Source organism: Rhineura floridana, chromosome 4, assembly GCF_030035675.1.
Source record: "Rhineura floridana isolate rRhiFlo1 chromosome 4, rRhiFlo1.hap2, whole genome shotgun sequence".
In the NCBI taxonomy this organism is placed as follows: Eukaryota; Metazoa; Chordata; class Lepidosauria; order Squamata; family Rhineuridae; genus Rhineura; species Rhineura floridana.
Genome location: NC_084483.1, coordinates 84,701,046 through 84,720,548, shown reverse-complemented (window position 1 = coordinate 84,720,548; position 19,503 = coordinate 84,701,046). Strand labels below are relative to the sequence as shown.

Sequence of the window (19,503 nt, the reverse complement as noted above, 5' to 3'; positions counted from 1 at the left end):
TAAACCATAGCTAATGGTTTACTGTGACTGCTGAGATAGCTTCTGCTTCACTCTTCTATCAGCAAGAGTCAGAGCAACAAACTACAATGTTTGAGTGTTATGTCGATTTGCTCAAACCAAAGCATGGTTGGTAAAAAAGGTAAAGGTGTCCCTCACGTATAGTGCGAGTCATTTCCGACTCTTAGGGTGACGTCTTGTGACGTTTACAAGTTAGACCGTATATATAGGGTGGGATTGCCAGTTCCTTCCCCGGCCTTTCTTTACCCCCCAGTATATGCCGGGTACTAATTTTACCAACCACGGATGGATGGATGGAAGGCTGAGTGGACCTCGACCCCTTTTACCGGAGATTCGACTTCCTCCTTCTGTTGGAATCGAACTCTGACCGTGAGCAGAGCTTCGGCCGCGTTACCGCCGCTTACCACTCTGCGCCATGGAGGATCATATGGTTGGTAAGCCCAGAGCAAATCTTTGCTTCACTTAATGGTTTGTGTGAGCATCATACTTTGTGTGAGCAAACCATGACCCCTAGTCTGAATGTAATGCTTAGCGAGGTATCTTGGTTTGTTGCTCCCATTCATGCTAAGAGAAGAGTAAAGCGGAAGCCCTCTGTGCAATAATGATAAACCATTACTTAAGTTTTATCATGCTGTGTAAATGCTGCCTGTGAAAGAACTGAAATCTTGGTCTTAGGATTAGAAAGAAAGAATCTTATTCAGTAATTGTTTTACTGCTACCATAAATTAAAATATTATTTCTCCACAGAGCAAATACGCTTAAAGAATTTAAGAAAAGTGTACGGAAGATGCCTATGGTATCGATTAAGGTTATTAAAACCCCAGCAGAATATAATTCCAACTCTAAAGTAAGTATCCTCTATTATCTAGCATTTCTGTTCTATTTATTTGTAATAAATACAATATTACTTTCAAGTTGAAAATGTAAGTTAACTTTCAGTACTATAATGCCAAATGATTGTTACACCAATAGGTTCTAGTATACTTTTGTGGGTTAACTGCGGGATCATCACTGTAAAAAAGTTAATGACGCTTATACTTAGGCCGGGGTTGAGCTCTAAATCACAGAAGGTTTCTCTTTGGAATCCAAAGTGAAAGGCTTGGGATCTGCAGCTCTGATAAGCAGTTGTGTTCATGATCTATTTTTAAATGGAGGGGGGGTGTTCTTCAGTGGGAATATGTATGGCAGACAAGCTTCACTGAAAGACAGCTTACCCACTACTATTGATCTTGCCTTTAGAAGTCCATCCATAGGGAAGTGTTGGGTGTGTATGAAGTGAAAGTTCGAATCCCCACATAGCCATGAAGCTCATTGCGTGACCTTGGGCCAATCACTGCCTCTCAGCCACATGAAACCCTGTTAATAGGGTTGCCATAAGTCGGAATCAACTTGAAGGCAGTACATTATTATTAATAGATCTAATGCTGTATGTGAACTCAGAATGTTCTATAGAACACTCCCAGAATTTTTTGTGATACATGGGATTCCATAGACACCCAAGATTTCTTGACAGACAAGTATGTGTGGAGAGGGCTTCCTTAAGATAGGAAGCTTGCATTTGCTGATTTAAATGAATTGTAAACTTTGCCATTCTAATAAGGCATGTATTGAGAAATCCACATTGGTTTCACCTTCCTTGCAAGACAGCATGTGCATATGCTTCCACTTGATCATCTCCTTCAGTGCACTACACATACACCCCTTCCCTAGTTGTGGTGTTCTTTTATAGGATGCCCACAGACGAATAGCATACCCTGTGTTGGGGGTTCCTGCACAATTCAAGGAATAGGGATTAATAATTAGAACTAGAGAGATGCTTAAAATTTTGGGAACCATTATCAGTGAGGTTGTGTGATTTAGTTTTCACTAATCCTGAGAGGGCCTAGCTGTGGAGATTGCTTTAGGATTTTGCCTATGATATTAAGTGTTTTTCCAAAATTGACATATAAATTGGTTGCTTAAATGTTTGACATTCTGAAAATAAGTTTTAAAATATTTCATTGAATCTTTCAAATTCAACAGGAAAATAGTTCTGCTTGCTGGATGGGCACTGTTTTTGTTTCTTGCTTACAAAGTTTCGAAAACAGACAGGGAATATCAAGAATACAACCCATATGAAGTCTTACTTTTAGACCCAGTAAGTAATTTCTTCACTGTTTAATGTTTTAATTCAGTTTGATATGAATTTAAAAGTACGCTCATACAGAGTGGAGTAATGGGAAGGTTAAAGTTGATCTGAAGATGCATTCGTAGTGGAGAAGTCAAGTAGATTGAAGATAACACATTGAAGCTATAGCTGTATTTCATTTACATTAAGTGCCTTTAGGTTTTGGGGAGTGACCATGTTTCATACGTTTGGAGAAGTCTTTCACAACAGTAAAGAGTAATGGTAATTGGTATTATTCCATATGAAGTGAGGCAACTCAGCCATGTTGACAAGACAAGAACCTACTAAGCAATGTTACTTTTTGTGTAAACGCATTTCGGAACTATAGACTAGCATGTGTAAGACTATGGACACTTGTGCTAAAGCCTTGTGAATTGAATCTGTAGCAAAGCTTTTAAAAAGTAACAAATCCTTATTTCTTTGCCATAATTTATATGAAGCTATGGTGTTATCTCCCTCATCTTATGACTATGATACGATTGCATATGTTGAACAACAATTTAATAATGGAAAGAAAGCCCTATGTAACTCTTTTTAATAGCAGTATAGTTTCTTCAGTCTACATGCTTTTAAAAAGATACAGTTTGATTAAGTGTAATGCAGTGTTTCAGTTACCGTTAAATGGGGTGGAGATGGCCGAACTATGGCTTCTGAAAAGCTCAGGAAAAATGTGGTGCAAGAAATCACCTCAATCTGTTTACTGTATTGGGGCCAATTCAAATGTTCTCATATTCAGGTTCAGTTAAAGCCTGTACATTTTGGTGTACCTACTCAATTGGTTCAATCTGTGAATCTTGCACTTTTACAAAGTGCCATATAATATTTGTTCAACGTCTGTTAGATAATGATCTTTCAGTGTGGCAGCACCGTTGCTTTGGAACTCCCTATCTATTAACTCTAGGGAGGTACCCTTGTTAGACTGTGTTAGAAGCTGTTAAAAACTTGTCTTATTTAAGCAATTCTATTTAGTGTTTGCTTTTAAATTTTGCTGATTTGATCTGTGTTATTGATGGCTATTTTATATTTTATGTACACATTAGATTTCCCTGCCCCCGATTAAGCTGTTCATAAATTTTTCTAAATAAAAAAAATGGGACATAACTTTCAAACTTATTTATTTTTATTTAAAACATTTTTGCACATAGATGCTTGCAAACAAGATTCACTGTGCCTTGAACATTCAAAGTGCTCTATAAATTAAATTTATCGATAAACAATAAAATGAAAAAGATGATAGTAGCAACAGATTCGTAGAGTTATATCCTTGGGTCCTTTGCAGTCTGGGTTCGGGGCCACCTTTTGGACTGAAAAAGCTTTGGTGGGCAATCTATGTTGGGTCCTAGACAAGAGGAGTGCATCCTTCTTGATTCTGCTGGGCTTGACAGCAGTTTTTCATACCACCACACAACTTTATGGAGCTTCTTGCAGAAGTTGGACTTGTGGGGGGGGCACCCTTTTATGGTTGCTCCAGTCTCGTCTGGTGGATAAGCCCCAGAAGGTGGCGCTAGAGGACAGCTGTTCACCACCATGCCTTTTGGCTTATGGAGTTCCAAAGGGTTCTGTCGTGTTCCCTGTCTTTTGTAACTTCTACTTGAAACTGCTAAGGGTGGGGGAGAGGTTATTTGGAGATACTCAATTGGGTATCATCAGAATGCAGATGATACCCAGCTCTTCTAATGCAAAGGAAGCCATGCAGGCCCTGAACTATAGCGTCTGGGTTTAATGATGGATTAGATGTGGGCTAATTACCTGGGACCTAATCCAGACAAAAGAGACGTGCTCATAGTCAGTAGGAGTTGATATGGGCTTAGAGTTTTGGTCTGTGATGGATGAGGTTGCACTCCCTTAAAATATTGATTCACACATAATACTCGTTCTGCACTTGTAAGAAATTGGTCTTTTAGGCTGCAATTGAGTACATGTCTACTCAGAAGTAAACTCTATTGGGTTCAATGGAACTTACTCTCAGATAAGTGTGTATTAGATTGCAGCACCTACTCTTTGGAACTCCCTACCTATTGACATTAGGCAGACTCCTTCACTGTATTCCTTTCAATGGCTGCTTAAAGCTTTTCTGTTTAGGCAAGCCTTTCCAGATATATAGATGTTGATCTGCTTTAATCTTTTTAGTTAGTAGCCATTTTAATTGCATTAAATAATGTTTTAATTACTGTTTTTTATGAATAATTTTAATGTTTTTTGTAAACCACTTAGAGGTCTTTACACTCAAGTGGCATATAAATTTTGTTAAATTAAAAAAATAAAAAAGTTTTGGAGAGTTTTAGACAAAGCCACACAAATCCCGGTGTGGCTCTGTCCAGACATGCTTTTGTTTGGCTATTGCTTGTTCACCAGCTATGCCTCTTCCTTAATCATGTAGATCTGGTCAGAGTTACTTGCGCCTTGGTCGCATCTAGATTGGACTGCTGCAGTGTGTTGTGCATGGAGCTGCCCTTGAAGGGTGTTTGGGAACTCCAGTTTGTACGAAATGCACCAGTTAAAGTAGTTTCTGCTGTTTGCTTTTCAGTACATATTGCACCACCTCTTTTTCATTTGTATTGTTTTCTTATTCATTTTCAAGATCAATTCAAAGTTCTGGTTATTACTGAGAGAGTCCTATAAGGCTTTAAAGCCCTAAATGTTTTCAGGCCAGGTTATGTGAAAGGCCACCTCTCCCGCATGAGCCTATTCACGCACTGCGTTCAACATCAGAGGCTTTACCTTTGGAAGTGTGTTTGGTAGGAACATGAGAATGGGCTTCCTTGTTATTGGTGCCCAGATTATGAAACTCCCTCTTGAAAGAGGTTTGGTTTGTCTCCTCTCTTTTTGAACTTTAAGAAGTTAGTAAAGACTTCTTATTCCATCATGCCTTTGATCTATGCCAATCTTGGGGTGAGGCAATGCATTTTTAAACTGTTCCTTTATGCCCTTTCTTGTTGCTGTTTGAATGTTTTAACTGACGTATTTTATTTTTCTCATTTGTATTGTATTTTTACCTAGAACCCACTTTTAAGGCTGAAATGTGGGTTAGACACTTTCTAAAATGAATCCAATTAGGGAGGAGAGAAACCATGGCTAGAAATGGATGTGTAGACTAGAATGTTGAACTTTATTTATTTAATAAATAAAATATTTCATTTATTAATTGCTTCATATGAAGCATCTTGAGTGATTTCACAATACAATAAAAACAGTTAAAACAGCTGCATATATAAAAACAATTACATATATAAACATATACTTATTCCCTGGAGCACATGTTAGCAGGCCCTCGACAATAAAAAACATCAGACTTGTATACCACCCTTCAGCAAAGCTTCCAGTGTGGTTTTAAAAAACAAGGTGAAATATGAAATCAGTGTAAATCAAAATAAAATATTCATATGCGTGTCTAAGTTGGGGAAGCCGCAAAAGATGGAACAAGCGTCGCTCTACTTGAAGATACTACAAAGGAGAGAAGTGGCAATGGAAGCCAATATCGTTCTGCAGTTGCCTCAAGATTTGTCTATAGTTCTTGGGCTTAGGAAGTTTGATATGTTTTGCGTATAATAAGATTAAGTTTGTGACATGCACTTCAAAAGGTACAGTTGTATATATGATTGATTTCTCGTTGAACAGAGTGCTTTCAGCATCTAGCTCTGCACATGAACTCTATGATGGTACATCTTTTCCTTGGATTACTGTAATGCACTCTATGTGGGGCTGCCCTTGAGGTTGGTCTAGAAGCTGCATCTGGTGCAAAATGCAGCAGCACAACTGCTCACTGGGGCAGTGTATCGCCAACATGTCGCTCCACTGCTGAAAGAATTGCACTGGCTGCCCATTAGCTACCGAGCCAAGTTCAAGGTTCTGGTTTCGATGCACAAAGCCCTATATAGCTTGGGACCAGGATACCTGAAAGACCAGTCGATCATTGAGCTCTGCAGGAGAGGGCCTCCTGCGATACCATCTTATCAGGAGGTCTGTTCTGCACAACATAGGAAATGGACCTTTAGTGTGGTGGCACCTACCTTGTGGAATTCCCTCCCCTAAATGATAGACAGACACAATCTCTGTTATCTTTTCTGCGCCTACTGAAGACCTTCCTCTTTCAACAAGTCTTTTAAGTAGAGACCTTATCCCAGTCTGCATCTTGTTACGAAGGGACCTTGAACTTCCTCATGAGCAGAGCTCACTAGAAATGCAAGTTCCCTTATTAAGCGAGAGTAGCAGGATCTTTTGCTGGAGTTGCCCGCACGTCACCCCCCAGAGCATGTATAATTTTACCCTTATCCCAATGACACATACACAGAAAGTAAAATAAAGAGTGGTTTTATTAAGAGAAGAAACAAGGAAAAATATTGCAGTTTACAATTACAGTTAACAGTGAGCAGCTTTCTAACTATTATTCATTCATTCAGCAACACTGGATAGACTAAAGCAAAGAGACTAACCCTATGAACACTTTCACATTCAGCTCACCCACACAGAAAGAAGAGGGAAAGAAAAAGGCCCAGATAGCTGCATATGCCTTTCCTGGAGAGTTGCTGCAAGACTAAGGCTGAGAGAGAGAGACTTTCGTATCTAGCCCAATGAGCAAAAGCTCCGCCCTTTGTAACCAGCGCCAGATTTGAAAGTTCTCACCCAAATCCATAGCTCTGAAATTGTCCCAAAGATGCTAGCGTGCGTTGGTAAGAAAAGCAGCTGTTGGAGCCCTCCAGAAGAGGAACTGCCCTCCCCTTCTCACTCCTCATGTCTTCTATGTTTTCCTAACTAAACTGACCCCAATGTAAATGTCTCCAGGAGGATGTGGATGTGACAAAAAAGAACAATGAAAGAATGTAGGGTCATCAGTCAAGGAATGTGTTGTTTTTCCAGAAACCAGCAATCTCCTACCTGTGAACTCTTAATGTTCAGTCTCTTCCTTTAAGATTATCATAACGGTTATGCAGACCATTTCCTAGTTTGAAAGGAGCTATCCTGTCTCCTTCAAAGGCTTAGAAATGCATAACACCTCGTAGTTTGAAAGGAGCTATTCTGTTTCCTCCTGCAGGCCTAGACTATCATCCTTTGTTTGAAAGGAGCGCCTATTCTTACTGGGTGATATTCCCCAAATTTCCATAGGAGTCAGAAAGTCTATACCTTCAGGTTTGCAATATATGTACTCAGAGGTCACAGAGGGGCTGTCTCCCAGGAATCCTTGCTGTTGCCGGCTTTCCAAACTCTGGTTCACAGATGAATCAAAGATTTAAAATCCCCAGTATTTGATTCCTCTTTACAATCTGTGTTGGAATTGCTTTTTAAGATGTTTTTAAAGTGTTAATATGTTTTATTTAATATATCTTAAAGTCTGTTTCTAAGATGTTTTAGAGTGTTTTTAGTGTTTGCTGCCCTGGGCTCCTTCTGGGAGGAGGGCAGGATGTAAATTTAATAAATAAAAAAAATAAAATCTTTCTCTTTGCTACAATTATCTGAGTGGTGCTGAGCAGATGTCTCAAGTGCAAATATTGCCAGAAACATTCTTCTTAGTAAGTTTAATAAAAATAACATGAAACTTTTACCTTAATAGGGAGCAACTGTGTCAGAAATTAAAAAGCAGTACCGTTTGCTGTCGTTGAAATACCATCCAGATAAAGGAGGTGATGAAGCTATGTTTATGAGAATTGCAAAGGCTTATGCAGCGTAAGTTTCTTGAGTCCTGTTCATGGGATGGGAAGCTGATGCAGGCTAATATCTTTTGTTGCTAACATCCTGATCTAAATCTGAGTCAGCTGACCATATGACATTATCAGTTGTTGCAGCAGCCTAATGTTGTACCGATTTTTATGTTGTTCTAGGTAACTGGTATACCTCTGCCTAAACTAATGTATGCTAATGCAGTAAGTCTTAGGTCAAGGCTGCCAAAAACAGCTTATAAAGTATAATAGTATCATCTTCTAGTACTCAGTTTTATTGTCTCATGAAATCTTGTCTGATAGGTAAAGTCTTAATTTCACCTTTTTTTCCCCTCCAGTTTTTTAAATTTATTTGTAGTAGTGTGCAAATTATTGAGTTTCAGAAGCTTATTGTCACTCCCCTGCGTAACTGGCTGTTCATGCTTTGGGTAGTTTTATTCTGTTAAACAAATAGTCAGTCGTGCTTCGTTTGTGTGCATGAGGGAATCCCCCACAGGGACAGATGGCCCCACCCACCTGTCAAAGTTGGCCTGCTGGGTGGAATGTGATGAAGATCTGACCCACTGGGCCAAAAAGGTTCCCCATTCCTGCTCTAAGCCATGGTTACGATTTACCACAGATCCAAATAAGGACATGACATAAACTGTGGTCAGTTGAAAATGAAAGGGAAAGCAAGGAGGAGGGAAGGGGAGCTGAATGCTCATTCATGTAATGCTAAACCATGGTTTTCCATTGTGTGCAAATGAGGCCAGTAAGGAGATTTGGCTTTATGTCTGTGGGGCAAAACAAGATTCTCTCACTGTAAAAAGAAAAGTTTAAAAATGTTGGGGCAGAAACACCTTCCATGTCCTGCATGACATCTTTATTGTACTGATGCTTTGCTCATCTATCCCCTCCTTTACCCTTTAACACTGTAGTATAATAATACATTTTATAAAACTCCAGATACAAGGTGCAAACATGCATGATTTTCATAAACTGTAATTCATTGCTAACAAGTTTCTCTTTGTTTTTGTTAGAACAAACATCTAGGCATCCATTTAAGGGGTTATTTTTGAGGGCCTATTTATCTTAATAGAACTTATTTGCCCTTTCTGACTATAGTCACTGTCCAACAGAGGTCACTCTTTGCTTAAGCATAGTAATTGTTGCGATTTGATAACTGTTGCAACCTGATTCTGAATTTATGCTTTGCCCTATCTTCTTGCAATGCTGTTCCAATATCACACTCAGTTCTAAGGAATTATATTACACAGCCACAAGAGTGGCTGTATACTATAGTCAGCATGGATTTTTCGCATTCCACAATGTTAAATTGAAAATACCCCCCATGCCATTCGGATGCTTCCCATAAACTCATTTCAAAACAAAACGTTACAAAACTTATACTCCTGAACTCAGAAATGCTTGCTTAACAACCCTCAAAATTTTCATGGAAATACACAAAACAGTCAGAGAGATCGAGAGTTCAAAATATAAAAAGAGAGAAAAAACCCCGCCCTCTCCTCCTCCTCCCTCCTATCCCCTCCCTCTTGCCCCTTCCCTCCCCCTTCCTTCACCTATCCCATCCCCTTCCTCCTTTCCTCTACTGTCCCCGCCCCCTCTCCTTTGGTCAGTTTTACCTATCCTAGCCATGGTTGCATGGGAGTAAATCCCACTGAACTCAGTAAGCATGCAAATGATCAGACCTGTCTTTCCCCTCTTCCTCCTCCCCTCCCCTCTTCCTCCTCCCCTCCCCTCTTCCTCCTCCCCTGCCCACTCCAGGCTTCCCTTCCCACGGTCATTTTTACCAATCCTAAGCATGATTGCACAGGAGTAAATCCCACAGAACTCAATAAACATGCAAATGATCAAACCATTCTCAGCAAACTTGCACAGGGTCCCATTTCTTACCTCCTGGATTAAAAAGCAGAGAAATGCATTAATAGGCAAAAAACCTTGCCGCTTAAGAATATACCTATAGCCCACAGATATTTCTACCAAACTTTAAAAAGCAGGGACGTTGGGCAGCTATAGTGAATGCACCAGGGGAGCAGGAGACCTGACCTCCTCTCTGAGATATTATACTGCCCTACAAATTTGTCAAATGCAAACACAATTCTTTCGTAGTCCAATCCACTTCATGTGTAGCTTGGAAGAATTTGGTAACATGTGCCTTTGAGCATATGGTGAGTGGTGGCAACACCTGTAGTCAGCCCAAATAATAGAAACAAGATAGGTGCTGTGCTGATCTTGTTTTAGCAGGGAGGAAGCAACAATATTAAAACAGTTGATATAGTTCAGATAGTCACTTTAAATATGTTTGATTTACTTTGCAATTTTAGTGAAGTTTCCTATAGTAACTCATTTTCTTTTCCTTCTGTTTCTGTGAATATGTGAACTACAACAACACTTTGCAATACCGAAAAAAAGCTCCAAAAACAATTGTGGAATAATGGCATTGACTGTTCTGCAGAATAGTTTCCAATGGACATGAGGAGTGTCTCAGTTTGCACAAGATAAAACAGTGGGAGGTGAAATATATTCTAGCAAAATTCTAGGTGTGCTCTTATGTTTTTAATTGGCCATATCCACCTTTCCTTAAGTGGAGTAATTTAAGCATAGCAGGTTGAAAACATGCATCTTAGGCAAGCCACGTTTGTTTTTCCAACAACTAGAGTCATTGCTTAAGCAGCAACATATTGTAATCAGTCTGATTTTACATCAAACCACAGTTTCGGATTCAACTGTTAATGCACCCAAAATAGAAATAGATTATAACCTCCAATTTGAAACACAAAAGGCTGTCTTCACTGTCATATGAGATTGACCAATAAAAAAGCTTTGAAATTAATAAAAATAAATTTGACACAGATTTCTAGGGTGAATAATGAGAGAAATATAATTTTCTAGGTTAGATTCTCTGTAGAAATAGTAATAACACAGAAAAGGAGCAAAGTAAGAAGAGCACCAACGAACATACAAAAACGTAATTCTCCATCTTTGGAGATGGCAGGTGTTGCCACCACTCACCATATGCTCAGAGGCACATCTTACCAAATTCTTCTAAAATACACAGGAAGTGGATGGGACTGTGAAAGACCAACCCAAATTATGTTTGCATTTTGACAAATTTGTAGGGCAGTCCAATATCTCAGAGAGGAGTTCAGGTCTCCTGCTCCCCTGGTGCATTCACTATAGCTGTCCAATTTCACTGCTTTTTAAAGTTTGATGGAAATATCTGTGGGCTATAGGTACATTCTTAAACCACAAGGTTATTTTGCCTATTAGTGAATTTTTTATAAGCAAGCCTTTGGATCAGGCTGTTTCTTCACCATTCAAGGAAGCAATGAGGGGCTTTCTGACATGTTTTCCCCCTTCTTTTGTTAGTTTAACTGATGAAGAGTCTCGAAAAAATTGGGAAGAATTTGGCAATCCTGATGGGCCACAAGGTATTCCTGTAACTTAATGTATCTTCATCTAAACTTATTTAGTACCCAACTTCTGCCTTTTCTGGTGGTGGTTGGAGTTTTATTCATTTTGTTCACTGCAGATTTATGGTTATCTCAATATATCTTTACACCCACCCTTAAGTAAATTACAGTGAGAAGAAGCGATATGCTCCAAGGTAATTTGAGCTAATTGCACTGTCATACACCCAAATCTAGTATTCTTACTATTGCACCACATTGGGCTTTATGTTATCCAAAGAACCAGCCTGGTAAACTTTTGCTATTTTGCTTTGTTGATTGTTTTTGCAAAGTAAGAACTTCAAATACAGGGTTGTCCAAAATGTTCTAGTATGTTACATGAGAATGAATAACACTGACATAAATGCAAAGTGCAGGCTGAAATTGTAACTATAATATGGAAAACCTCAAATGTGCCATTTCCTTGTGGCTCCAATGCAGTCACACATGGGATTCAATGCCTGCAAAGAGCCAGCTTCTTCCAGAGTTTTAGCTAGGAAGCTGGTACTTGTGCCCCCACCCCTTGAGACATATAGCATCTATATGATGAGCAGCTTCTTGTCAGTTCTGATTGCCATGGTAGCAGCAGCACAGGGAACTTGCTCTGCAGGCATATCTCTTTAGTTGAGCTGTTCCGCTAGCTTGAAACCAGATTGAAATGGTTTCAGATAATCGGTCTCATTCACGTAAGCTTGCATGGCAACCACCTGATTGCACCTCGACCAAGAAGGTGATATTTGCAACTAGCCAATAGTTATTACAATTTTCCATGTCTAAGGAAAGTTTCTTTAAGAGCAGTCTTTCAGCCTCTTGTTTCAAGACAGCTAGAACAGGACCAGTCTCACAGAGAAGCATTCACCACTTCCTGGACCCATTTGGGATAGTTTTACATGTAGATAATTCCCCCCCCAAATAGTCATCTGTTGTTTTTTACACAAATCAGCCCAACCTTCCTCCTCGCTGCAAGTGCCTTTTATTTCTTGGTGGATGTGAAGGAGCTGAACAGAAAGGAGCTTAATCCCTCAAGGAAGATCTCCCTGAGGTTAAAGAACCTGAGTGCCAGCTCCCTGGCCAGAACTCCTGAATATCCCCATAGTTGGTTCTGCACAAATGCAGAACTCTATATGTGACTGCACAGATGGTCATTTCAAGAACTTCAGTTCCTGTTTTTCCAGCATAAAGGAATTACTAGGCTATTAAAAACCCACAATATATACAACTTATGTAAATGCATTAATTCATCTGAGCTTACTCTCTCCCTATTTAATGTGTTGTTCTTTGCAGCTACAAGCTTTGGGATTGCATTGCCAGCTTGGATTGTGGATCAGAAGAACTCTATTTTGGTAAGGTAACATTCTGTTCTGTGTCAAATTAACTGTGCCAAGCTGAAGGCCACAGTGCAGATTGCTTATGTGAGAATACAGAGTTTCCATAGTCTTTTACAGAAAGGTGAGAATCCATGCATGCAGAGTACTTGTAAAACTTGGCCTTTCTAGAACCAGCTATGAGGAAGTTTATGAACTTGCCCATTCATCAGAGTTGTGGATCAGTTTTGTAAAGAGTTAAAATGTGTCTAGTTGCATTAACCCTGGAATGGTGTAATAAAATCTGCCTGTGATTAGTTGAAGATGAGTCCCGTAGGTTCTTTAGTGTGCTGGGGGAGGCACGATGATGTAGTTGGGAGGCTTGTTGTAAATTTACCCTTTGCCTGTCATTCTGTTTTACCAATTAGTGCTTTAAATAGCCAATTAATTTTATTTATTTTAAATAACCTAGAGAGCCATTCTGCAAAGAAAACCAAAAAAAACTCACCTGCTTAGCTTAGACTAGGGAAAGTTCTTCCCAGGTATCTAGTTCAGCCTCTGTGCAGTGGAGAGGTTACTCATTCCCTGCAGCTAGAGCTTAACTATAACTACTTTATGCAGGCTTCCTCTGCCATGAACAGACTGCAAGAACAAATATGTTGTCCCATGCTGAAGACGGTTGCCTGTTTGAAGTAATAGTTAACATGACTATTTGGCTTTATGCTTTCATTCGCATCACATCTGACAGTTTTAAATAGTGAGCTTAACAAACAGGTTTGATTTTTCAAGTTGCTGAAGTGGAATGACAAGTGTTTTGATCCGCATTTCCTGTTTTTAGATATGCTTTGAACTGCAAATGCAAGAAGGGTGTACTCTTTGTGTGGTATCCAGAAAGTAGTTCCATTAGCGCACAGGGGTCTGGCTGCACAATGGAACTTCCTCTCCTTCACCACTCCCTGTACGCACCCCCTAAATCTGTTCTGGGGGTTCCCTCAACCCTCTGGAGCAGATTTAGTGACGGAGTATTGAGGGGTGGGAGTTCTGTTGCACAAAGGGAAATCCTTGCCCTAACAGAACTGCTTAGCTGGAAACCACCTCTCCCCCAATTGATACTATTTTTTAAAAAAGAAATCAGTATAGGAATCAAATGTGCTACATTGGCAACTGGTTACAGGTTGTGATGTGATGTTAAACCGACAGTTGCAGAGTTCTTACTGTTCTAACTGCTTTGGGGTGGTAATCATTCCCTGTTATAAAGGAACAGAGTAGCTGTTCTTTATTTGAACGATATATACTGATTTCTTAATCTTTTGGATAATTGAAAATGGTTTAGCAAGAAAAACATATTGTGGCTTTCAGTACATGTCTTATAATATCCTACTTGATTGCTAGTAAGTTTGAGATTTTTGCTTCCAGTGCTTAGTGGTTGTGCCCTTCAAACATCTTAACAGATGGCTGTAATAGCAAAGACTCTGTGATCCCTCCATCTGTGCAATTATTTATGACTTCATCAAAATTTCTGATCTTTCCTCTCCCATGATATACTTCTAGGTCCTGCTTGTTTATGGATTGGCATTTATGGTGGTTCTTCCGGTGGTTGTAGTAAGTATTACTTTAAATGAAAGGGAAAGGGTGCATTTTGATGAACACTGGGATTGCAAGAGCCTGGGGCTTGCAACTATTTCCCCCACCCCACCCCCAGTAATCTGTTGGCCGTGCAAGCACATGTTTGCTTAATGCAGAGTGTCAGAACTGGAAGATATCTTAATCCTACCTTGCTTTGGCTGTAGGTGTATGACATTAATAGCTCTCAGTTTTTCTATCTTAAATGTTTTAGGGTTCCTGGTGGTATCGATCAATACGTTACAGTGGAGACCAGATTCTCATTCGCACAACCCAAATTTATACCTATTTTGTTTATAAAACAAGAAATATGGATATGAAAAGTAAGTTTGTAAGCACCAAGTAAAGCGATTAATTGTTGCATTCTAAACCTGTTTCACTGTCCTTTAGTGTTAAAAATTAACTCTCTGTGGCATGTCTTATGGATTACGGTTTTCATTAGGCATGTGGCCTATTAGCATGCTGCCCAATTCTGTATTGGTGCTACCACGTTAGAGCTCAGGTGGAGACTTGGATGACTGAATGCTCCTCCTCCTATAACCCCCTCCTATAAAAAAGCAACTTATATGAGTGAAGGCTTGGCTGAACTAGTTCTCCCTAAAATCTAGTTTTTAATGTAGAGGCATTTTTTAACAGTGATGTATGCTTCTACCTGCAGTCTGCAGTGGTACAGTTCAGATATGGCCTTGCCCACCTCAGTGAGAATAAGGCTTAGAGTGAGGACTACTGCTGCTTGCTTTTATTGTATCCCGACTTCCTTGTCTGGAAGCAGGGATGGGGACAACGGGGAGGCACTCTTAACACTTTTTGGGAGCTGGGCAGTCAGGGTAAAATAGTATTTTAAAATATTCTTGCATGCTTGCTTTGCGTTTATACTCTGGTTTTCTTTGCAGGACTTATAATGGTTTTAGCAGGAGCTTCTGAATTTGACCCTCAGTATAATAAAGATGCAACAAGTAGACCTGTAGACAACGTTCAAATACCACAGGTTTGCTGTTGTTGAACAAGTGGTTGCTATGTGTGCTGGTGCCAAAATGTCTTCTAGTAATCCATCTCCTCTCTTGTTTTAGCTCATCAGAGAAATTGGCAGCATTAATTTAAAGAAAAATGAACCTCCACTTACCTGTCCATATAGCTTGAAGGCCAGAGTGCTCTTATTGGCTCACCTTGCCAGAATGAAAGTGCCTGAGACACTTGAACAAGGTATCTTGCTTTAGAAACTACAATGGTTTAGGGGTGGAACTAGGTCTTGAAGTGGATCTCGTCAAATTCTACGTTTTAGTTCAGTCCCTTTCCTGGTTTTTATGGCGAGGTCTGTGTGTGAGATAGATAGATTTAAAAAATCATAAAGGTGTCCAAACTCCATGCCAAGAAAAGCAACATTTTGCAACTGGATAAATTTTTCAAATTAAATGCATTGACTAACTTATTTTTATTATGCTTAATTTATAGCATTACTTCTAGTCCTGGAAACCATACAGGGCATTTGAAGTCCTGTCTCTTTACCCCTGGGTACATTAAAATATCTCTGGCTTCTGAGGTTTGAGTCTGCAGCAAGCAAAATTGGCTTCCCCCCTGTTTCTGATAATAGAAGCCTCCACCGGATCTAAGTTTTCTGTGAGTGGAGGGACACAGTTGGATACAACTCCATTTGAATGCTTCAAGGTCTCCTGTGTATGGGAGTGTCATGAACCTCTTGAATCTGACTCCAGTTTGTTTGTTTGTTTGTTTTTATTTAGTTTTTGAGGATGGGGTTGAGAAGAGATAAGCATTGCAAATACATTGCCTCTTACAACCTTGACATTTTTTCAGAAAGGAAACAAGGAACACTTTCTCACTCCCACCTATGGAGTCCTGTTAGTGATTTGGTCCCTATTGTCACCACAGTATTCTTCTGAAGTGCAGCATTTTACCTTCCTGTATCTGATCACTTACTCAGGATAACATAAAGGGACGCACTCAGACTCCGTTGGCTAAAATGTCGCTCTGCTATTGATAACTCCAGCCATTAAAAATCAAAACTGTTCCTAACTGCATAATCTGGTCAGGCACGGTAGTCACAAAGGAGGACAGGGCTCCACATATTTCTAATCAAGTAAGGACTGAAGCTCAGTGGCAGAACATTTGCTTTGCATGTTGAAGGTCCCAGGTTCGAGTTCAATCATCTCTGGGCAGTGCTGGCAAAGGTTCCTGTTTAAAACCCCGGAGAGCTGCTACTAGTTAGTGTAGACAGTACTGACCTAGGTGGACCAGTAGCCAGATTTGGTATAAGGCAGCTTCCTGTTGCTTGAAAAAGGGAATTTCAGCACTTGCACCTTTGTATGCAAGCTGTACCTTCAACATTCCCTCTTTTGTATAGTCAGTCTAGACCAGGGGTGGCTAACCCGTGGCCCTCCAGATGTTTTTGAATTACAACTTCCATCAGTCCCAGCCAGCATTGGTGATGGTCAGGGGGATTGTAGCCCAACAACATCTGGAGGGCCACAGGTTAGCCACCCTTGCTGTAGAGGGAGGAGAGAAATGCACATACTGTAAAGCAATTGAAATTGCGTTCCATGTTAGTTTTAGGTAAAAAGGTTTAAGATTGTTAATGTGACAAAATATTGAATGAGTGGGATGAAGCACACGCTTGTGTCTTGCAGATCAGCAGTTTATCTTGAAAAAGTCCCCTGCTTTACTTCAAGAAATGGTTAATGTAATCTGCCAATTAATAATAATGGCGCGTAGCCGTGAAGGTAAGGAATAAGCTTTATTATATGCTAACATGCAAAATTATTCCTTTACATCTTCGTGAATTCTACAAAATATTTAGAGTTCTGTCTAGAAATATTGTTTCTGGGAGTAACAGATAATATATTAGGAAACGAGTATCTATTTCATGGTGTAAGGTTGCCATTTCATGTAATGTTTTAAAAAGTCTTTTGCTGACTTACATCAAATCAATAACTAAGTGAGGTATCCAGTGAGGTAGTACCACTAGCGAAAGGATGTGCACAATGGAACTTCACCTCCTTTTCTCCCCGTGTTCTCCCCAAACGTTCAGAGGGTTGGTGGGACCTCCCAGAACAGATTTAGTGGTGCATGGGAAGAGGAGAGGGATGGGAAGTTCTGTTGCACAGCAAGAAGTTCTTGTGCTGGCAGAACTACTTCATTGGATACCACCCTAAATATTTGAGTTTGAAAATAAATGCTCAAATAGAAAATAAATACTTAAATAGCAGTTAAATTGTGTTGTACACAAAATGTCTGAAACAGAACAGGATTTTTAAAAAGTCTTCCTATTTAAGTGAAACTAGAGAGTACATCCAAAGTATACAGTACCACTGTAGAGTGATCAGAGAGTTGATTTCTTCAGCAAAAGCTTTGCTATATTAATTCCTGAGTTACTGAAATTTCACACTAACAGTTTAGTATATTGTGTTTCTCTCCTCTTCTCCCATCCCTCCAGAAAGGGAGTTCCGTGCTCCATCATTGGGTTCTCTGGAAAACTGTATGAAGCTTTCACAAATGACTGTCCAAGGGCTTCAGCAGTTTAAGTCTCCACTCCTACAACTCCCACATATCGAAGAGGACAATCTCAGACGGGTTTCTAACCATAAAAAGGTAAGATGCTGTGGGTAATCATGTGCTATGTTCAAATTAACTTGCTCTATCTATGACTTTAAAAAGGTTTATTCTACAAGTTTTCGTTCAAAAGCATTGTATTTTATTTGTCTAAATAACCAGGGATATTTACTAAGATTTGAGTCTATTACATGGAAATGTGAGTATATGTTTTTCAGCCTGCTAAATCCAAGGCTGTCTATACCCAATCAATAAATTTTAATTTTGAGTTGAAAGTTAAATGGGTGGGAGCCAAGAAGACCGAAACCAACTCTTTACCAGCCTAAAAATGCTCTTGATGAAATTTGGAGGGCAGGTAATATTGGATCTCACATTTAGCCAAAAGTTTTTTTAGAAGTGTAGGTTAAAAAATATAATTGCAAAAATTGTAAACTGAAAGATACATTGGGCATGAATGTAAAATGAGTACAATGTTTTGAAACCAAGTGTGTTGGTTGTAGAGCATTAAATGACACAGTTTGATGTGTTAACCAGCCTCCTTTACTGCGGATATGGAAATTGCAAACATTCAAACTGGCTGCCAGACTGGCTATATTTCAGATAAAACTGAAATATATATGCATCATTTTAGAATTGGAACAATGAGGGGGTTATAACTACAGAAATAAAAAACTTGTGGCACCTTAGAAACTAACCAGTTTATTATTGCATAAAGTTTTATTGACTATTGTTCATTTCACCAGATGCATGAAGCATTATCCTGAGTTGCAGATGGGTGCATGTGTGTATGTATATACATACATAGATACATGTTGTTGTTGTTATGTGCCTCCAAGTCGACTACAACTTATGGCGCCCTATGAATCAGTGACCTCCAAGAGCATCTGTCGTGAATCACCCTGTTCAGATCTTGTAAGTTCAGGTCTGATAGATACATGAGAGAGAGGAATTTTAAATAGTGACATCAGAAGGAAAAGAAATGCAAAATAATCCAGATGGTAATTACATTATTAGCAGTGACCATTCACAAAAAAGTTGTGTTGATGATGCAGCTAATGTCATAATAAATTTGTAAGTCTTTAAAGTGCCACAGGATTTTTGTTTTTGTTGCAAGAGACTAATTTGGCTATCCTGGAAATAACTACAGAAATAGCATCTGATATTATTGTGGAACAAATCTTTACAATTGCTAGTTCTTGTATCTGCTTTTTATATCGACATGTTAAATATTTCTGTTGAAGACCTAGTAGAACCAAATAATAGGATTCCTGACCATCTAGGTTCCCACCTTTGGTTTAAGGGTCAAAGCTCAAATGTGTCATACAGGTACAAACTAAATTTAGCAGACAGAAAAACATAAACAAGCAAACAAATTCCCATCAAATAGTTTCAATGCTTGGTAAAAAATCTCTCTTACAAAAAGGTTAGAAGACAAGAGAGTATGCCATGACTACAGCTTTCGTAATCAGCTATATTTTCACCCCTCCTGGATAAGCCAGTCTGTACTAGGTGGTAGCAGCTGTAGCCATTACCACATTTTCATCACGTGGCTGCTAAACTCCAGATTACAGGAATTGCACAGACAATTACCTGCTCCTGCCACATCTGTTTGTAGCAGACATGAATGGCTGTTACTACCCCTATAACTGGCATTTCTCAGTCAGCAGAATAGATAGGGTGAAAGACATGCAAGGTTTATTGCTGGTGTGACTGGTTTGAGGTTA

General features: G+C 39.4%; 1 protein-coding gene across 1 annotated transcript in view; it reads left to right on the top strand.

Moving 5' to 3' along the window:
- The window catches only part of SEC63 (SEC63 homolog, protein translocation regulator), a 49,386-nt gene that overhangs the window by 11,183 nt on the left and 18,700 nt on the right, over positions 1–19,503 (top strand). The window contains exons 2-12 of the mRNA XM_061623528.1: positions 766–865; positions 2,041–2,155; positions 7,734–7,846; positions 11,209–11,270; positions 12,573–12,631; positions 14,144–14,194; positions 14,430–14,538; positions 15,109–15,203; positions 15,286–15,418; positions 16,858–16,950; positions 17,664–17,818. Of these exons, the coding sequence (XP_061479512.1) occupies positions 766–865; positions 2,041–2,155; positions 7,734–7,846; positions 11,209–11,270; positions 12,573–12,631; positions 14,144–14,194; positions 14,430–14,538; positions 15,109–15,203; positions 15,286–15,418; positions 16,858–16,950; positions 17,664–17,818 (1,085 nt within the window). The remainder of the gene's footprint in view (positions 1–765; positions 866–2,040; positions 2,156–7,733; positions 7,847–11,208; positions 11,271–12,572; positions 12,632–14,143; positions 14,195–14,429; positions 14,539–15,108; positions 15,204–15,285; positions 15,419–16,857; positions 16,951–17,663; positions 17,819–19,503) is intronic.